General features: G+C 37.3%; 1 protein-coding gene across 15 annotated transcripts in view; it reads right to left on the bottom strand.

Annotated features, from left to right (window-relative positions):
- The window catches only part of KDM4C (lysine demethylase 4C), a 279,086-nt gene that overhangs the window by 233,926 nt on the left and 28,411 nt on the right, over nt 1-16,749 (bottom strand). For 11 of the 15 annotated variants that reach the window (XR_012649164.1, XR_012649166.1, XR_012649165.1 and 8 more), the window contains one exon: nt 6,799-6,992. The exons of 1 other annotated variant lie outside the window; for it this stretch is intronic. Coding sequence is in view for 9 of the 14 variants with exons in the window: in XM_075021802.1 (XP_074877903.1) it covers nt 6,799-6,992 (194 nt within the window). In the remaining 5 variants the exon portion in view is untranslated. Of the gene's footprint in view, nt 1-6,798; nt 6,993-15,611; nt 15,795-16,749 lie in introns of those variants that run through there. 3 more of the 15 variants (XM_075021807.1, XR_012649167.1, XR_012649168.1) reach the window with 3 other exon arrangements.

Genomic DNA, 16,749 nt, shown 5'->3' with positions numbered 1-16,749 from the left:
ATTTTATACAGGTTTAATTTCTTTGAATTATATTGTGCTTCATAGAACACAAGAGTTATTAAATACCTCTTTTTTTTCCTATAGCCAATGCTGTAGAATGAAAGGGTTACTTGTGTTTGTAGAGTTAAAAAAATCATTTAAGAAATACACTTTAAGTTAAAGAATTGTACCTATCTTGGAATCACTCTGTTCTTACAATAAATTATTTTTTAAAGATTTCATATACTACCTGCAACAAGTCAGTAACAATATAAAAGAACTGGAATTAACCTCATGTTATTTTTAATGTTTATTGCAGCTAAAAAAATTAAGATTAGTGAAAAGCTGTAATTTCATTCTGCTTTTCTGAACACTTTGTTATTCACATATTTACTGCACTTCATAGATATAATGTATGTATTAATTAGGCTTTATTATTGACTTTAACTGCTTCAATATGTGATATAATAGGCTTTTGTTTCTGTTTAATCTTGCAACAGCATTGGATTGTTTCTTCTCTATAAAAAACATGGTTCAGAAAAGGAGAAAATGCATATTCAGCTGTACAAGATAGTCCAAATCCACATCTTCAAACTAAGTCAACATACAGCTTTTTTCTTTTACTACACTGTGAAAAGATTTCATCTGCCCTGACAACTCACTCAGAAGAACAAGTGAATGACCCTAGGCCGCTCATATTGGTCAAGAAATAAACATCCCCCTATCTCAAGCTCTTATTTGCACACACAAAATTTTATGCTATTACAACTGAAACTGTTGCGCAGAAGCAAGACCCAACACATTAATCAGTGCTCTAATGTGAACTATAGCAAAACCCATGCCTACCTACAATCCACTCCAAATGGTATTAAACAGAAAGAGACTCAGCTCGACTCTGCTCAGTGTTTGCAGTTTTAATCAGAATTTCACTGTCTTACAAAAATGGATTTTGTTTCTCTCCATTTGTAGAACAGAAGTCCATCTTGACTGACAGTTAACATCATCAATAAAATAAATGTAAAGCCTAACATAGAAATTTCCATGTATTTAAAAACATTAGTCAGTATTATCTTTTCTGTGACTTCACAGACAGCACCTCTTCAATGCTGCATTTTACAGATTGCACCTTCTACATAGAACAAGTGGGTTGGATTGTTGTGTCATTTGTATTTCTTTTTGTGCAACAGGGTAATTGGTTATTCAGTACTGTAGAATTTCTTAAGTGTAGGCAGTAGACAAATTTGAAACTGGATTTGAATCCACTTGATTTTAACACATGCATTGTATCATGATGACTATAGATGGAAGGAAAACTGGTGATCCTTGTCAGGTGCTCAGTTAAGTGGTATGTTTTACAAGTGGGGTGACTTTTACAACAGTATTATTCAAAGTAGGGACAAAAAAAAAAACCACATCAAAAACAAGGAATCAGTGCTTTACTGTGCAAAAAGTAACCAGCCAAGCAAGATGGTCATCAGACAAGCAGCCTCTTGTTTTCACCCAGTTATTCTCATCTCAGTCACAAGAAACAGAATGTGAAACATTGCGTTCCATTCTTCCTAAGCCAGGTACATGCACAGATAATGGATACTCCCCCATCAGCTGCAAGCTAATTACATGTGATGCTAAATACTTAATCGAACTACTTCTCTGAAGCCCATGTTATATATTGACAGGGGAACAACAGCTGATGATTTTTCTTGCTAATTAGTATTTTAAAAATTCCAAAGCTGCAAACCCACAAACTGTTGTTACAACTAAACTTACAACAGAATTTTTTTTACAATGAACCCAATTCATTGGTTTCACAGTTGATAACAGAGAATTTGCAGCCTCCACGTTATATCAAAATAATGCTGTCTATCTAATTCCAGACACTGGGCTCAGAATCCCATGTCACTTTTTATAAGCAACACTAATTTGCTCTACTATCTATTTAGGTGTTTAATAGTTATTATATATAAACATGATAAATTTTAAAAGTATAAACAAACTGAAATCTCATAAACTTAACTTAGGAAGTTAACACATTTGCTGTTTTGAGATGGGAAATTTCAAGGTCTGTTACCACGTAAAAAATTTCCCTACTTAATCTAAATATTTCTAGGAAAAAAAATCATCTTTGGGGGGGGGGGGGGGTGTTAAAATAAAAAATATCTCCTTTTCTTCTAATTCCCATGTCTTACTAAGCAAAGTTCCCCCACTTCATGGAGAACATTCTAATTACCAAATGATTGCTCAGTTTCAAGCACAATGATAACCCTTTCAAGACTGCTGACAAACCACTATACTCTTTGATTATAGCTACTTTTTTACAATTAGAATTCCTATTCTTATTATATTCACTGCTGTAACTACTAACATTCTTATTTCTAACTCTTCTGATAATTTTCAGCAAGAAGTGTGGCTAGTCATCTCCTCTCTTAATTTGAGCGTAACTGTCTCTCCACCTCTCATGGAAGTTTTATACATTACTCCCATTTTTCACACTAGAAGTTTGCACTTCATTGTAATTTTCTGTATCTGTTATTTTTCCTAGACATATAACATAACTAGGAAACATGTCAGTTCTGTCAATGGTATACATAACTTGTGCAAAGGTAGCAAGACTCTTACACTCATGCTGAGCTCTGCATCACCCAGCCAAATTTTGACCAGTGTTTGTCAACTGCTGATAACGCTGAAAGTTCTATTAATGCTACCCCAGAAGACCCTGTCAGGGCCTAGCTGAGCCTCTTTTAACCCATTTACTTTATTGCCATATTTGTTCTTAAATCATACAATGTTAGCATCAGTCCGAGTATGCTTTCCCTTCTTCACTTTTTTTGTCTGTAAATTTTGTCTAAAACTAATATTAAAACACCACCCATTTTTATCCCACCGTACTCATAACCCTTTTACTATTTCCTATGCTACTGGGATTCTCTGAAAACCTTCACATGAAATCATGTTTTAAAGAATTCCACAACCCCCACTGTGTAACTATCTTTCCTCATTTTTCCACTTCATAAAGGAAGATGAACAAGTATCGGCACACATTCTACACTAGCAAATCCATAAAATAAGGTTCTAGCCATGGCAATCAAGAGGTAACAGTAAAGTTGCCCATGGCAAAAATTTTAGGCAATCTGGAGATCAGATTTGTCTCCATCCTGTATCCACTGAACTCCTGAAAAAGAATTCCTGAACCTAAATCACCTGTTTTATTTTGAATTTCACCATAGATCCATTCCACTCTACTCCTCTTACAACCTAAATAAACTACCAGGTCCAATCTCACACTTCTGATCTATTTAATTTTGGCCGTCTAAGCGTTCTCTCTTCAACAGTCTGGTCTCTTTTTCTTGACATTATCACAAAGACAGAACCATCTTCTCTTTCTGTAGTATATATTCCTCTTCATTTTATGACTGACCAACCTGGCAAGGCATTTTATGATTTATAAAACACATTACTAAACAGGAGGGGTTTTTAACTTAATGTATTCTTTGTCATTTCCAGTCTTCAAAAGAGCTAGGAAGTGAAGACCAGACGGAATGTCAAAGAAAATATCACAAACTGATATGTAAATTATGTTTGTATTATACTGGAAGATTACACTGTGCCCCTTTCAACAGCAAGTAAAAACTCCGATTCTTCATACAGAAAAGAATTCAGACCTCCACCATCAGATATAAAAGGTGAGCAAAGTGAGCACAATTTTTAAAAAATATTACTTTCTAAAGTAAAATATTAATTATATTCTCCACATATCTGAACTCCTTTTCTCTAAAATAATAAAATAAGAATAAATTAGTCCAATTATTATTATATTTCAAATATCCATAATGACATGAAAATGATTACTTTGGGCCTGTTTAATAAACAGTTTCACATATTCATTATTAATATTCTTCAAAAAGATTTACATCACCTTAACACTTCAAAAAATTCCTATCAACACCACTGTTTTTCATGAGTTAGGTAAACAGCACAAAGAGTAAGCACCGCTTTCAGATACTTAATAAACCCAGAATTATTTTACAAAATATTAAATATCTTATTCACATCTTTTATTTATAAATTTACAATGTAAATTGAAGCATTATGTATATTTTACCCATGGATCTAATACAAATACTAAAAGTCTAACATCTGTACTATTAACAAAAACCTGGTTTATGCTAGGCATTAACTTCCAACAGCAGTTCAATACTTTAACAAGACAAAATTCCTCAAATTATTACACAAAACAAAAATAAATTCTCTTTAGTCAGGGCCTATACCCCTGAAATAATAATTACAATAGAAGAAAATATTTAACAACAAATGGCAGAGGGAATAAATTTTTAATACTAATAAGCAGTTCACAGATGCCATTATCAAACATACCAAGAACAAACTGAATTAATAGATTAAGCAAATCCTCAATCAAATCAATGCTTCTCCTTGGCAATAAGACTTTTCTTTCTAAGAAACTATGATGTAAAATGAGGTACCATCTTCAAGATTTCTTTCCCCTCAGAATAAAATGCAAAGGAAAAGTTGCAGTAAAGATTCTGCCTCATAGCAAGTAATTTTAATAGACTCTATTCCCCTTTCCAGCAAATCTTTCCTCTTCATATTGCACTCTTCCCCCCTTATATTGTTCTGTTTCAGAGTTAAGTTTTCTTAATTCCTTTTTCTCCTTCAAATTATTTCCTCTCTTTAGCATTTTTTTGCAAGCAAAAAATCATCTATAAAGCAAACATATGTATTCCAAAAATATATACATACATAAACACACAAACAGCCATAGTCCTCATTTTGCAAACAGTTATCAGACACTTTCCCCGTCTTTCATATGAGGCAGTCAATGGAAGAATCAGTATACATAACATAAAACTGTAAACTTCTTTGCATGCCTCTTGGAAGTGAAACTGCACAGAGTGTAATAAGAAATGGAGGTTAATCTACGCCTAAACACTGGAGAAAGTTTCAAATTCCATAAAGACTGCCATAGCAGTCAGATTTAACTGCTGCCTACAAGTTCTCATCACGCCTCTCAGGTGGAAGTGGTTGTCTTCTTGCAATTCAGACAAAATATGCTGCCTATAGTGCTTCTTAATAAAGTATTTTTCAATTCTCCGTAAGACCACTGTGGCTGTCTTGGAGAACTACATGTGTACCCAGTAAAATCAAAAAACATGTATTACTACTGTACATGCCAAGGTATTTGGTTTCACTCAGTAAGCACTTGTCAACTCAGTTTAAATTTTTTAAGAGCAGACAAGATCTTTACTATGTGTATCCTAAGATTCAACTCATCCTCCACTTTTTTGAAGAAAATATTATACTAATATTACATTAACATGAGATACATTTTACTGACATAGGAACAGCATTAGCATAAATTATTGCAGCATTCCTCCAGTAAAAGCACATGTATAACAACAAATAAATCTTCAACTGTCTTTCATTCAACTTTTTATTGGCACTGCGTTTCTTAACAATATGGGCCAATGTAGTCCAGAAAATGAAGTCGTATCCATGGCTATTTTTTCAAAAGATGAAGTTGTCAGTGTTTAATGATTTTGTTCATTCAGAAGTGTAAACAAGTATCTGTAAACTAGAAAAGCATTTATCATACTATTAACTCATACCTCCTTAAAAATACTTAAAGAAAAAAAGTTTTCTTAGCTTCCCTAAGGACTTCAGGGCCTAAATAGATGTCTCTGCTACTTGGAATTTTACAATATGCAGTGACTTTTTTCTTTAAATAGCACTTTTAAAATTCCTAAGAATCCAAAATAATTTTTACGCAATCATTGTTTTATTTAAATTTGTCCTATCACCTTAGAACATTTTGGAATTACCTATCTTTACATCCATTTTTAACAAAGATATCCTTCTTATGGCTGAGACAACTTTCTTAGTATGTCTAACTCTATCAAAGCAGCAATTTCAGAAATATATAATTATTCCATTCAAAACATAGACTTGCGTTACTACAACAGGTGGTGTTTATCTTCTCTGTCTAAATGCAAGCGATCCACTATACAAGAAAAGCAGGTAAACATAAGGCAATGACCTAAGAACCAGCAGCTGACCAATTTACTACCTTCTTAGTTTAAATACCTGATGTTGCACAGGTCTTTGTCTTTTGTATGGGTATAAAAATAACCAATAATGTTTTATGGAATTACCAGCTACAGAATATTCCATCTAAGTTTGGATGACTAGAAACTGCCAGAAACCACACTAAGCAAATCTATATGTACAACATTAAAACTACTTGTCTCTCTATTAAGGCTGTTCAATCAAAAATCTAACATTATTGAGAAAGGATAGCAGAAGCTTCATATTAGGAAGTACCTTTAACACTGAATCTTATCTCCTGCTGGGCCTACTGAGTTAACATTAGAGAATATGACTCTGATTCAAAAAAGCAATTAAATGCATATTTAATACAAAACATGTTAGGCAGTTCCAAAGGACAACTGAACCAAAGAAACTGATTTGAAAGAGGCCTTACAGAAGCTCCCTCAAATACTCTTGGGGTTCCCAACTCATTAAACTTCTCATATTGAATCATTACAATCTTATTCTGTTGAACTCAAATAAGCCTGATGTACTTATTAGTCTTTTCCTTTAAAATAAAAGGATTCATTACCGAGATGTTCTTTACATCACAAATCTCACATATTTCATAGCATTCTCAGCTTAAAAAAACCCACAAAACTACCAGCATAGCTTTTCAGTAAAGCTTATCACTGTGAAGCAAATGTACCCCATCTGTGTGGTTTAGTCAGCTGAAACAAACAGATAAATGAAATAATCTTTCATAAAATTTAAACTTGCCATGACTTCGGCTCCCCAAAATGGAGATAATTAATACTGTAGAGATCCATGTCTTCAGTGTGCCATGCAAATGTTGTTTTCCACATGCCAAAATACAGATATGGCGTATTTACACCCTCAATAGAAATTCCACACTCTTCTCCTACAACATCTAATATTGTATTAAGATGGGCAATATTCCATTCCTCGATACCCTAAAAAAGATACATAACAAATGTATTAGAAGATTTATAAAGTAATGCAATTTTATATAATAGTCTCAGTCGAAAGATAGACACCTGACCTAGCCGTTCAAAAGACTGTATATTAATACAAATTTGTAAGCACTTTAGAAGACAGTTGAAGCTACCCAAAGAAAAATTCTCTTGACCTTAGTAAGATTTAGATCAGGTTCTAAGCTTGAGGTGTTCAGAGAAGAGAACACAAAGAAGTTCATATCTGCTTAACACTTAATACATCAAATCTAACATGGGATGAAACACCATACAGAATAGAAATAATAGCTGTAGACAAAATCTTTGATGAGTTCATAGCTAGAAGCCACTAAGTTTCACTGGGCCTATCTATGCTATTTAATTACTCACGAAGTAATACGAAATAGTATTAAAAATTATTTAGAAGTTTAATTTACATGGGTAAATTTACCATTTCTCTGAAAAGTATAAAACCTAAAAACATTACATCACTTCAAAGGTATTTCTAACCATAATGATGTACTGCCTAAGAAATATATCACAAAAGAAATCTATTGATTTCATGGGATTTCAGCTGTTTCATTACATTATTGCCTATAAAATTTGTATATTAAAAAGACATTCAGAAAGCCATGCATGTAGTTTTTGTTGTACTTCAGATTCATCCACAAAGTGCAATTCTAATTTCAGGTAATGTAAGAGACAGTACAACCCAGATCAAAGCTACAAAACTGAAGACAAAGAGATTAGACTTCATTATAACAGCAATTATTAGCACCTGCAGGGAAGGTATTAGCTGGTGCTCAAACAGTCAGAAAAATATCCAAACACTTGCACAGTTTAGAAGGAGCTGACCCATTCTATTCTTAAAGACATAAAATGAAATGTAGCTTTCAGTATACTGGTAAAAAGTAAACCTCAAGGTTGTAAGCACTAACCTCTTTGCAGATAAAGTAGGCTCCAAATGAAATTATTTTTCATTCATTTCCTTTTTTTTAAAGTACTTAGAATAGTGACATGATACTAACCTTTGCACTTTACTTAAACAAATCAGCCAACAGTGTGATGTATTCCATTCTTTATTGGGAAGACAGCCCCTAAACATGCCCTTAACCATGACCTGCTCTGCAACCCTCATCACTGAACTCTATATGGTTCTGGTAATCTTACTCAAATTTGGGTAACAAATTGATGGCAGACTGCAGTCCTGATGCAGCTGATTAAGACTAAGAAGCATGGTGACATTCAATAGTTGGGCAGGTGGTGAAGTAAAGACACAGGTTAAAGCAAGAAGTAATGAACATTTATCACTCAGATTACATTTCCTTGTTTTTTTGAGATTTTACATCAAGCATGTTAAGTATACAGCAACTAGAATTGATATACAAGATGGTAACTTCTGTATCAAGTTCAACATTCTCATTGAACAAGCACTTCTGACCGCCTGCTGTGACTATTTCACTTAGTAAGAAAAACTATCTGTAAGTTATCTGGGACTTTTACAAAGCAGTAAAGGAATCTTAAAGAATTAGTTCCTTACAGACAGCAATTTTTGTCTTTTTTTTGAAATTGGAAGCTTTGGCTTTGATGCATTTGTGTGACAAAGGCACTTGAAATTTAAAAATTTTTTAAAAAAAATTAAAAATTAATATGATGACCATTATCAAAGGAAAAAAAATAAACACCAGTATGAAGTCAAATAGTAGATGCTGGTCAAATTTGCACCTTCCAAATCTAAAAATCATAATCATCAGCAAGGTAGTGGAGCTGCAAAATATAAAATCTGTTTGAAGAAACAATTTTAACTAATTATTCCTCAAATTAATTTACAGACTTTATTTCTTTCAAACCACGTAAGATTTATCTTTGTTCACAAATTGTGCAGCATTTGGAGAAAAAAATTAATACAGCAAAGTAAGAGCAATGACTCAACCATGTAGGCACAGAGACACATACCGGGTTAGAAGACAACAATAAATACACCACATAAAAATCAACTGTTAATCTAGGCAGTATACTCTTTCCAACAGTAGGCAAAGCAGACAAGAAACAGTGTAAACAAAGCAGTATTTCCCCAGAACACCCTTCCAGCCTGCACCAATTTGCAGACTGAAGGTTCCTCCAGCCAGAAGCGTTACCCTTCTACTTATCAGTACCCCATGGGCTTTTTACCAATTTATTCATCCAGGCACCCTCTTTAATCCATGTAAGCTCTTAGCAACCATAACATCCTGAAATCTTACCCTTCTCTTACTAAAAATTAAGTGACAGTTAAGAGAATAAATTATCTTTTTAATTTTTTAACACCACTGCTTTTTACTTTCTGTTCAGTCAAATCACAACTAGTCACCAAGCAAACTGCTAGTGGTTTGTCTCTAATACAAAAGCAAATCCTCCCATAGAGAACAATCCCAGGAGAAAAAGCTTGCTTCAAAATACCAGACATACAAAATACACAACCCATAACCTCTACGCTCAAGATTCATGAGCTATTTCCATTTCCTAAAGACTATTTTGGACAAGTAGTCTTAGCTCAAAAGGAAATGTTCTCTGAAACCAGCTGAAACGTGAAAATCACGCTGACTCATTTTAACTCTTCCTACATTCCTTGAACTTAAAAAAGTTTTATATTTATGCCTAGATTGTTACAAGTAATTATTACAGATTATTGTTAAAGCTGTTACTTTCCCCTCACAGATATATCTTTTTTAATATTCCAAAACATTGAGTAAAATGCTTAGATGAATTTTTCAGTAAAATATCCATTCTAACTTTTCCAATACTTGCATAACTGTTTTTAAACTCTACAGTTGCAATGTACACTAAAAAAATCATAGAAGCTGCAAAAGAGCAGTTTAACAGGTCAATACATAATAATAATAATTCTCAAAATTTACGTATACATTAGCAGGGTGTGCTATATTTAATAACCAGTATTAGAACACCGGCACACATACTACTTGACTATCAGGTATAGATGCTAGTTTCTTACAAATACAAAAACCCATTTAGACATCATAATCTATTTAATGTTAGGAAAATATCAAATATTTATTCTGCTCAGAATATCACATTCTGTATCAGAATATTTAACAATTTCAAAGGAATGTGTAAAGGAAGTATTTCTAATTTTTCCACATTTTTGATAGCAAATTATTTAAAGAATACGTGTCATCTTCAACAACTGTACCACACTATCCAACATCAGGAAAAAAGATGAAAAAATAACGTATTTTTCTTTCTTTACTAAAACAAATACAGGCTTGAAACATCTCGCCATCTATTGACATTGCTACGCACACTAGACTTACCTGGTATTTCTTCAGAGAAATATTATAAGGTACATAGTAATTTATATAGAAGATGACTATTCCAATCTTCACCAATTTTGAATGTGATTGAAACTTCCTGTAAATTACTATCAAGAGGTTTTATGACTCTTTTAACAGCCTTTGAACCAGCTTTTAATGCAATGTGGAGATAAAATGAGACACTTCACAAGCAGCTCTCAAATATCTGAACACTTGCACAGTTTAGAAGGAGCTGACCCATTCTATTCTCAAAGACATAAAATGAAACGTAGCTTTCAGTATACTGGTAAAAAGTAAACCTCAAGGTTGTAAGCACTAACCTCTTTGCAGATAAAGTAGGCTCCAAATGAAATTATTTTTCATTCATTTCCTTTTTTTTAAAGTACTTAGAATAGTGACATGATACTAACCTTTGTACTTAAACAAATCAGCCAACAGTGTGATGTATTCCATTCTTATGAACATGATTTCTGTATGTATACATTAATACACACATCCTTTTTCAGTCTTTAATTTTTCCTGCGATTATCTTATGGATTCATTTCAATATTAACCTGTCAAACAAGACATTTGTTCTACAACTAGGACTAAAAAGCCCCTATGACTGACTGTAACAGCTCAAATAATGAAGAGTAAAAAAACTAATTAAGAGACACAGTGAAAAGGAGCAGAAGAAACATACAGAAAAATTTGTGCTTTGTCACCCAGTCCTCTCCCCACACACCCACTCACTCAAAACGATAAATGTAATAAAAAACCCTCCAGGTTTTTATTGCTTCCTCAAATTGCATAAAATAGAGACAGAAAAATGCTATGAACAGAATCTCTGCACCATAAGCACACAGGTTAGGAAATACAATCACCCTCATTTGATCTGTTTTTTCTTCTCAGTATCTTTTCAGATATAACCATTGCTTTGCAGCACCCTTTCAAAGGGTGGAAAAAAAACTAGAAGCAAGTAGATTGTCTTCAGAAATGCACACTAGAACCAAACATGTAAGTGAAGGAATGCTCACATTGATCTCAACTATGAGGAGATCATACAGAAAGGACATCTGACATAATAATCAAATCATTTAGGTTGGAAAAGACCCTTAGGATCATCAAGTCCAACTGTTAACCTAGCAAAGCTGAGTCCACCACTAAACCATGTCCCTAAGCACCACATCTACACAACTTTTAAATACTCCCAGGGATGGTGACTCAACCACTTCCCTGGGCAGCCTGTTCCAATGCCTGACAACCTTTTCAGTGAAGAAGAAATTTTTCCTAATATCCAATCTAAACCTCCCCTACTGCAATTTGACACCATTTCCTCTTGTCCTGTCACTTGTTACTTGGGAGAAGAGACCAACACCCACCTCACTACAACCTCCTGTCAGGTAGTTGTAGAGGGTGATAAGGTCTCCCTTAAGTCTCCTTTTCTCCAGGCTAAACAACCCCAGTTCCCTCAGCCGCTCCTCATAAGACTTGTCCTCTAAACCCTTCACCAACTTGGTTGCCCTTCTTTGGACACGCTCCAGCACCTCATTGTCTTTCCTGTAGTGAGGGGCCCAAAACTGAGCACAGACCTCAATATGCGGGCTCACCAGTGCCAAGTACAAAGGGACGATCACTTCCCTAGTCCTGCTGGCCCGACTATTTCTGATACAGGCCAGGATGCCGTTGGCCTTCTTGGCCACCTTGGCACGCCGCTAGCTCATACTCAGCTGGCTGTCAACCAACACCTCCAGGTCTTTTTCTGCCGGGCAGCTTTCCAGCCACTCTTCCCCAAGCCTGTAGTGCTGCATGGGGTTGTTGTGACCCAAGTGCAGGACCCGGCACTTGGCCTTGTTGAACCTCATACAATTGGCCTTGGCCCATCAATCCAGCCTGTCCAGATTCCTCTGTAGAGCCTTCCTACCCTTAAGCAGATCAACATTCCCGTCCATCTTGGTGTCATCTGCAAACTTATGGAGGGTGCACTCAATCCCCCCATACAGATCACTGATAAAGATATTAAACAGAACTGGTCCCAGTACTGAGCCCTGGGGAACACCACTTGTGACCAGCCGCCAACTGGATTTAACTCCATTCACCACCACCTTTCGGGCCTGGCCATCCAGCAAGTTTTTAACCCAGTGAAGAGTACACTTGTCCAAGCCACGAGCAGCCAATTTCTCCAGGAGAATGCTGTGGGAAATGGTGTCATAGGCTTTAGTAAAGTCCAGGTAGTCAACATCCACAGCCTTTCCCTCATCCACTAAGTGGGTCACATAATCACGTGCTAAAACATGCAGAACTTCCTACATTTAAAAAAAATGATGAGTCCATGTCCCCTCATTAAGCTACCCAGTGACATCCTGTACATACTTGTAGTGGGTTGATCCTGGCTGGATGCCAGGTGCCCACCAAAGCCACTATGTCACTTCCCCTCCTCAGCTGGACAGGGGAGAGAATATATAATGAAAACCTTGTGGGTCAAGATAAGGACAGGGAAATTACTATCATGCGCAAAACAGACTCAACTTGGGGAAAATTAATTTAATTTATTACCAATCACATCAGAGTAGGATAATGAGAAATAAAACTGAATCTTAAAACACCTTCCCTCCACTCCTCCCTTCTTCATGGGCTCAACTTCACTCCCAACTTTCTCCACCTGCTCCCCCTGCAGTGGCGCAGCAGGACAGTGAATGGACACTGCAGTCAGTTCATCACACATTATTTCTGCTGCTCCTTCCTCCTCAGGGGGAGGACTCCTCACACTCTTCCCCTGCTCCAGCATGGGATTCCTCCCATGGGAGACAGTTCTCCACAAAATTCTCCAGTGTGAGTCCTTCCCATGGGCTACAGTTCTTCACAGACTGCTCCAGCATAGGTTCCCCCACAGGGTCACAAGTCCTGCCAGAAAACTGGCTCCAGCATGGGCTCCTCTCTCCACAGATCCGCAGGTCCTGCCAGGAGCCTGCTCCAGCACAAGCTTCCCACAGGGTCACAGCCTCCTTCAGGAACCCACCTGCTCCAGCATGGGGTCCTCCCCAGGCTGCAGGTGGATATCTGCTCTACCGTGGACCTCCATGACTGCAGAGGGACAGTCTGCCTCACCAGGGTCTTCCCCACGGGCTGCAGGGGAATCTCCGCTCCGGTGCCTGGAGCACCTCCTCCCCCTCCTTCTTCACTGACCTGGCTGTCTGCAGGGTTGTTTCTCTCACATATTCTCACAACTCTCTCTGGGTGCAGTTGCTGCTGTGCAGCAGGTTCTTCCCACTTCTTAAATCTGTTAGCCCAGAGACACTACCACCTTCACTGATGGGCTTGGCCTTGGGCAGTGGTGGGTCCATCTTGGAGCCAGCTGGCATTATCTCTATCAGATGTGGAGGAAGCTTCTAGCAGCTTCTCACAGAAGCCTCCCCTGTAGCCCTCCCACTACCAAAACCTCGCCTTGCAAACCCAATACAATAATGTAAAGGATGGTATACAAGATATATACTTATGGTATTTTGCAAAAGACAAACTGTAGGACTACCTCAGCAAGGATGGAGATATCCACAATCTCTCTGGGCAACCTGTGGCAGGGCAGTCAACCTCACAGTAAAAAAGTATTTCCTCATGTTCAGGAGGAATCTCCTGTGTTTCAGTTTGTGCCCATTGCCTCTGGTCCTGTCACTGGCCACTGCTGATAAAAGCCTGGCTCCATCCTCTTTGTACCCTCCCTGCAGGTATTTATATACATTGATAAGGTCCCCTTGAGCCTTCTCTTCCCTAGGCTGAACTACACTCTCAGCCTTCCCTCATATGAGAGATGCTCCAGTCCTTTCAACGTCTTGCTGGCCCTTTCGCCGGCTCTCTCCAGTAGCTCTGTATCTCTGGGCACAGCACTCCAGGTGTGGCCTCACCAGTGCTGACTAAAAAGGAAGGATCACCTCCCTTGACCTGCTGGCAGCACTCCTCCTAATGCAGCCCAGGACATTGTTGGCCACCTTGGCTGCACCAACACATTGCTGGCTCGTGTTCAACTTGGTGTCCCCCAGGACCCCCAAAGGACTTTTCTGGTAAGCAGCTTTCCAGCCTACCCAGAAGGTACCCCATATACCTGGGGTTTTTCCTCACCAGGTGCAGCACTTTGCACTTCCCCTTGTTCAGCTTCATGAAGTTCCTGTCAGCCTGTTCTGCCAGCCTGCCAAGGTCCCTCTGGACAGCAGCAAGACCTGTCAGCATATCGGCTGATCCTCCCAGTTCCGTATCGTCTGCAACTCTGCCCCATCATCCAAATCATTAATGAAGACTTTAAACAAGACTGGACCCAGTACTGATCCCTGGAGCACACTTATAAAAGTCCTTCTTGTTGCCTTTGACATCTCCAAGATCCAATTCCAGGTAGGCTTTGACGCTCACAGTTGCATTTCTGCATACTTGGACAGTGTCTCTACATTCCTCCCAGGTTACATGTCCCTGCTTCTACCTCCTGTGTATCTCTTTTTTATGCTTGAGTTTCATCAGAAGTTTCTTGCTGATCCATGCAGACCTCTGGTATTGCCTGACTTCCTGCTCATTAGGATGGACCACTCTTGACCTTAGAGGAGGTGAATACCAACCAGCTTTCTTGGGCCCTTCTTTCCTCCAGGGCCTTATCCCATGGGACTCTACCAAGCAGATCACTGAAGAAGCCAAAGTCTGCTCTCCTGAAAGCCATAGTTGTGGTCCTGCTTTCTGTCTTGACATGCCCTCTTAAGATCCTGAACCCCACCATCTCATGGTCACTACAGACAAGGCTGCCTTTGACCTTCACATCTGCAACAAGTCCTTCCTTGTTTGTGAGTACAAGGTCCAGTGGACAACTTTGGTCAGGAAGTTGTCACTGATGCTCTCCAGAGACTCTTGCATTGCTTATGCCTGCTGCTCTCCTGCAGCCCTAGGTTAAGCTACAACTCAGATGCCATCCTTAACTCATTTCATGGTCAAACCCAAATTCTACATATAATGTCAATGTACTGCTTTAAAATCAAGTTAGTTGCTCTGTCAAGGGACACAGCAGGAAATTTGAGTACATCTGTTGCTAGAGTTAATATTACATTAGAGATGTACCTACAATTTAGCAAAAATAACCAACTGTTAGCCTACAAACTCCACTGAATCAATCACTCTTGTACTACTAACCAAATACGCTCCCCACAGCTTAGACATGGAAGAAGGGAGGCATTAGCAATTAGTTTTATTCCCTCTGATAAGACAAGAGAAGAAAAAGGGAAGTGATATCTTCAAGACAGGAGCTGAAGCAAGTGGTGAGAGAGAGGCAAGACAACATTTATATGCGCTTCTTTCAAACCTTGTTTTCTCTACCGAATAGCAGATGCCATTGACAGCACTGAAGTCAGATGTGTTTTATGACCCATTATAAACATCAAATCAGTCACTTTTCTTTGGAACCTTCTTTGAAACCAGGAAGATTTTTTTCTCCTTAGTTGCTAGATCAGTCCATGTGAGGGTTTCATACGTCCTCCCCATCTGTCTATACAAATACAATTTCAAGTTAATAAAACAAAACAAAAACAAAACAAAAAAAGAAGTTAATTTGAGCTCCTTGTATCTCATACAACAAGGAAACAACTTAATTTGTAGCCTCAGTGATTGGTGGTTTCATATAAACAACAGTTGGGAGTGGCATGGAAGTGGAAGGCCTAACTGTAGTTCACCAGAATAGAGACTGTACAGAAAAAGTAGGTGAATCGCACTCTTGAATTTACTCACAGGTACAATTGCCAGAGAAGTTAATAAGAAGTTAATAAAGTTAGTAAAGTTATGATATCAGAAACAAAATAAGGTTCTTCCTCCCCTTTCCTGGCAGGAACAGTAACTATTTGCAACTGTTTCACAGGCTAGTCATTCACAGTGTAAGCTGGCTCAAGTTGGCATTACATTCATGATAACTCATAAGGAAGACGGCTCGCTTGAAATAGCATAATAAAAAATAAATACTCACTTCTCAATTAAACTTCCTAAACAATCATAACTCTTAGGTGTTCATAATCAATTCACAAATCAGTTTAATGACTGCAGCTAATGAGACTGGTGCTTTATTATTGACATTATAAACACTTTCAGGAATATTAATTTTCACTCAAGTCCAGATGACCTTATAACAACAAAAAGACAGAACCTTGAACATATATCTTATAGTGTTTATAATCTTAATATAAATAATGTTCTTTACAATCTGTTCCTTAGTGCAATGCTTTTTCTTGAGTCACCTGCATTGTCATTCTCCTACAAAGCACTGTAATTAAATGTAACAGCAATTAAAATGCACACAGCACAGAATAATATTTCAAGTAAACATTCAACTATCTTAAATTTATTTTCTATAAAGCTCTATGCAGTGTACAGAACACTTGTTCTCATAGGTTATTTCCTTATTCATAAAGATTTAATCTGTGTTCAAAACTGTCAAACAACCATAAATACAT

Source organism: Buteo buteo, chromosome Z, assembly GCF_964188355.1.
Source record: "Buteo buteo chromosome Z, bButBut1.hap1.1, whole genome shotgun sequence".
Classification (NCBI taxonomy): Eukaryota; Metazoa; Chordata; class Aves; order Accipitriformes; family Accipitridae; genus Buteo; species Buteo buteo.
This window is presented reverse-complemented; position numbering and strand designations above follow the sequence as displayed.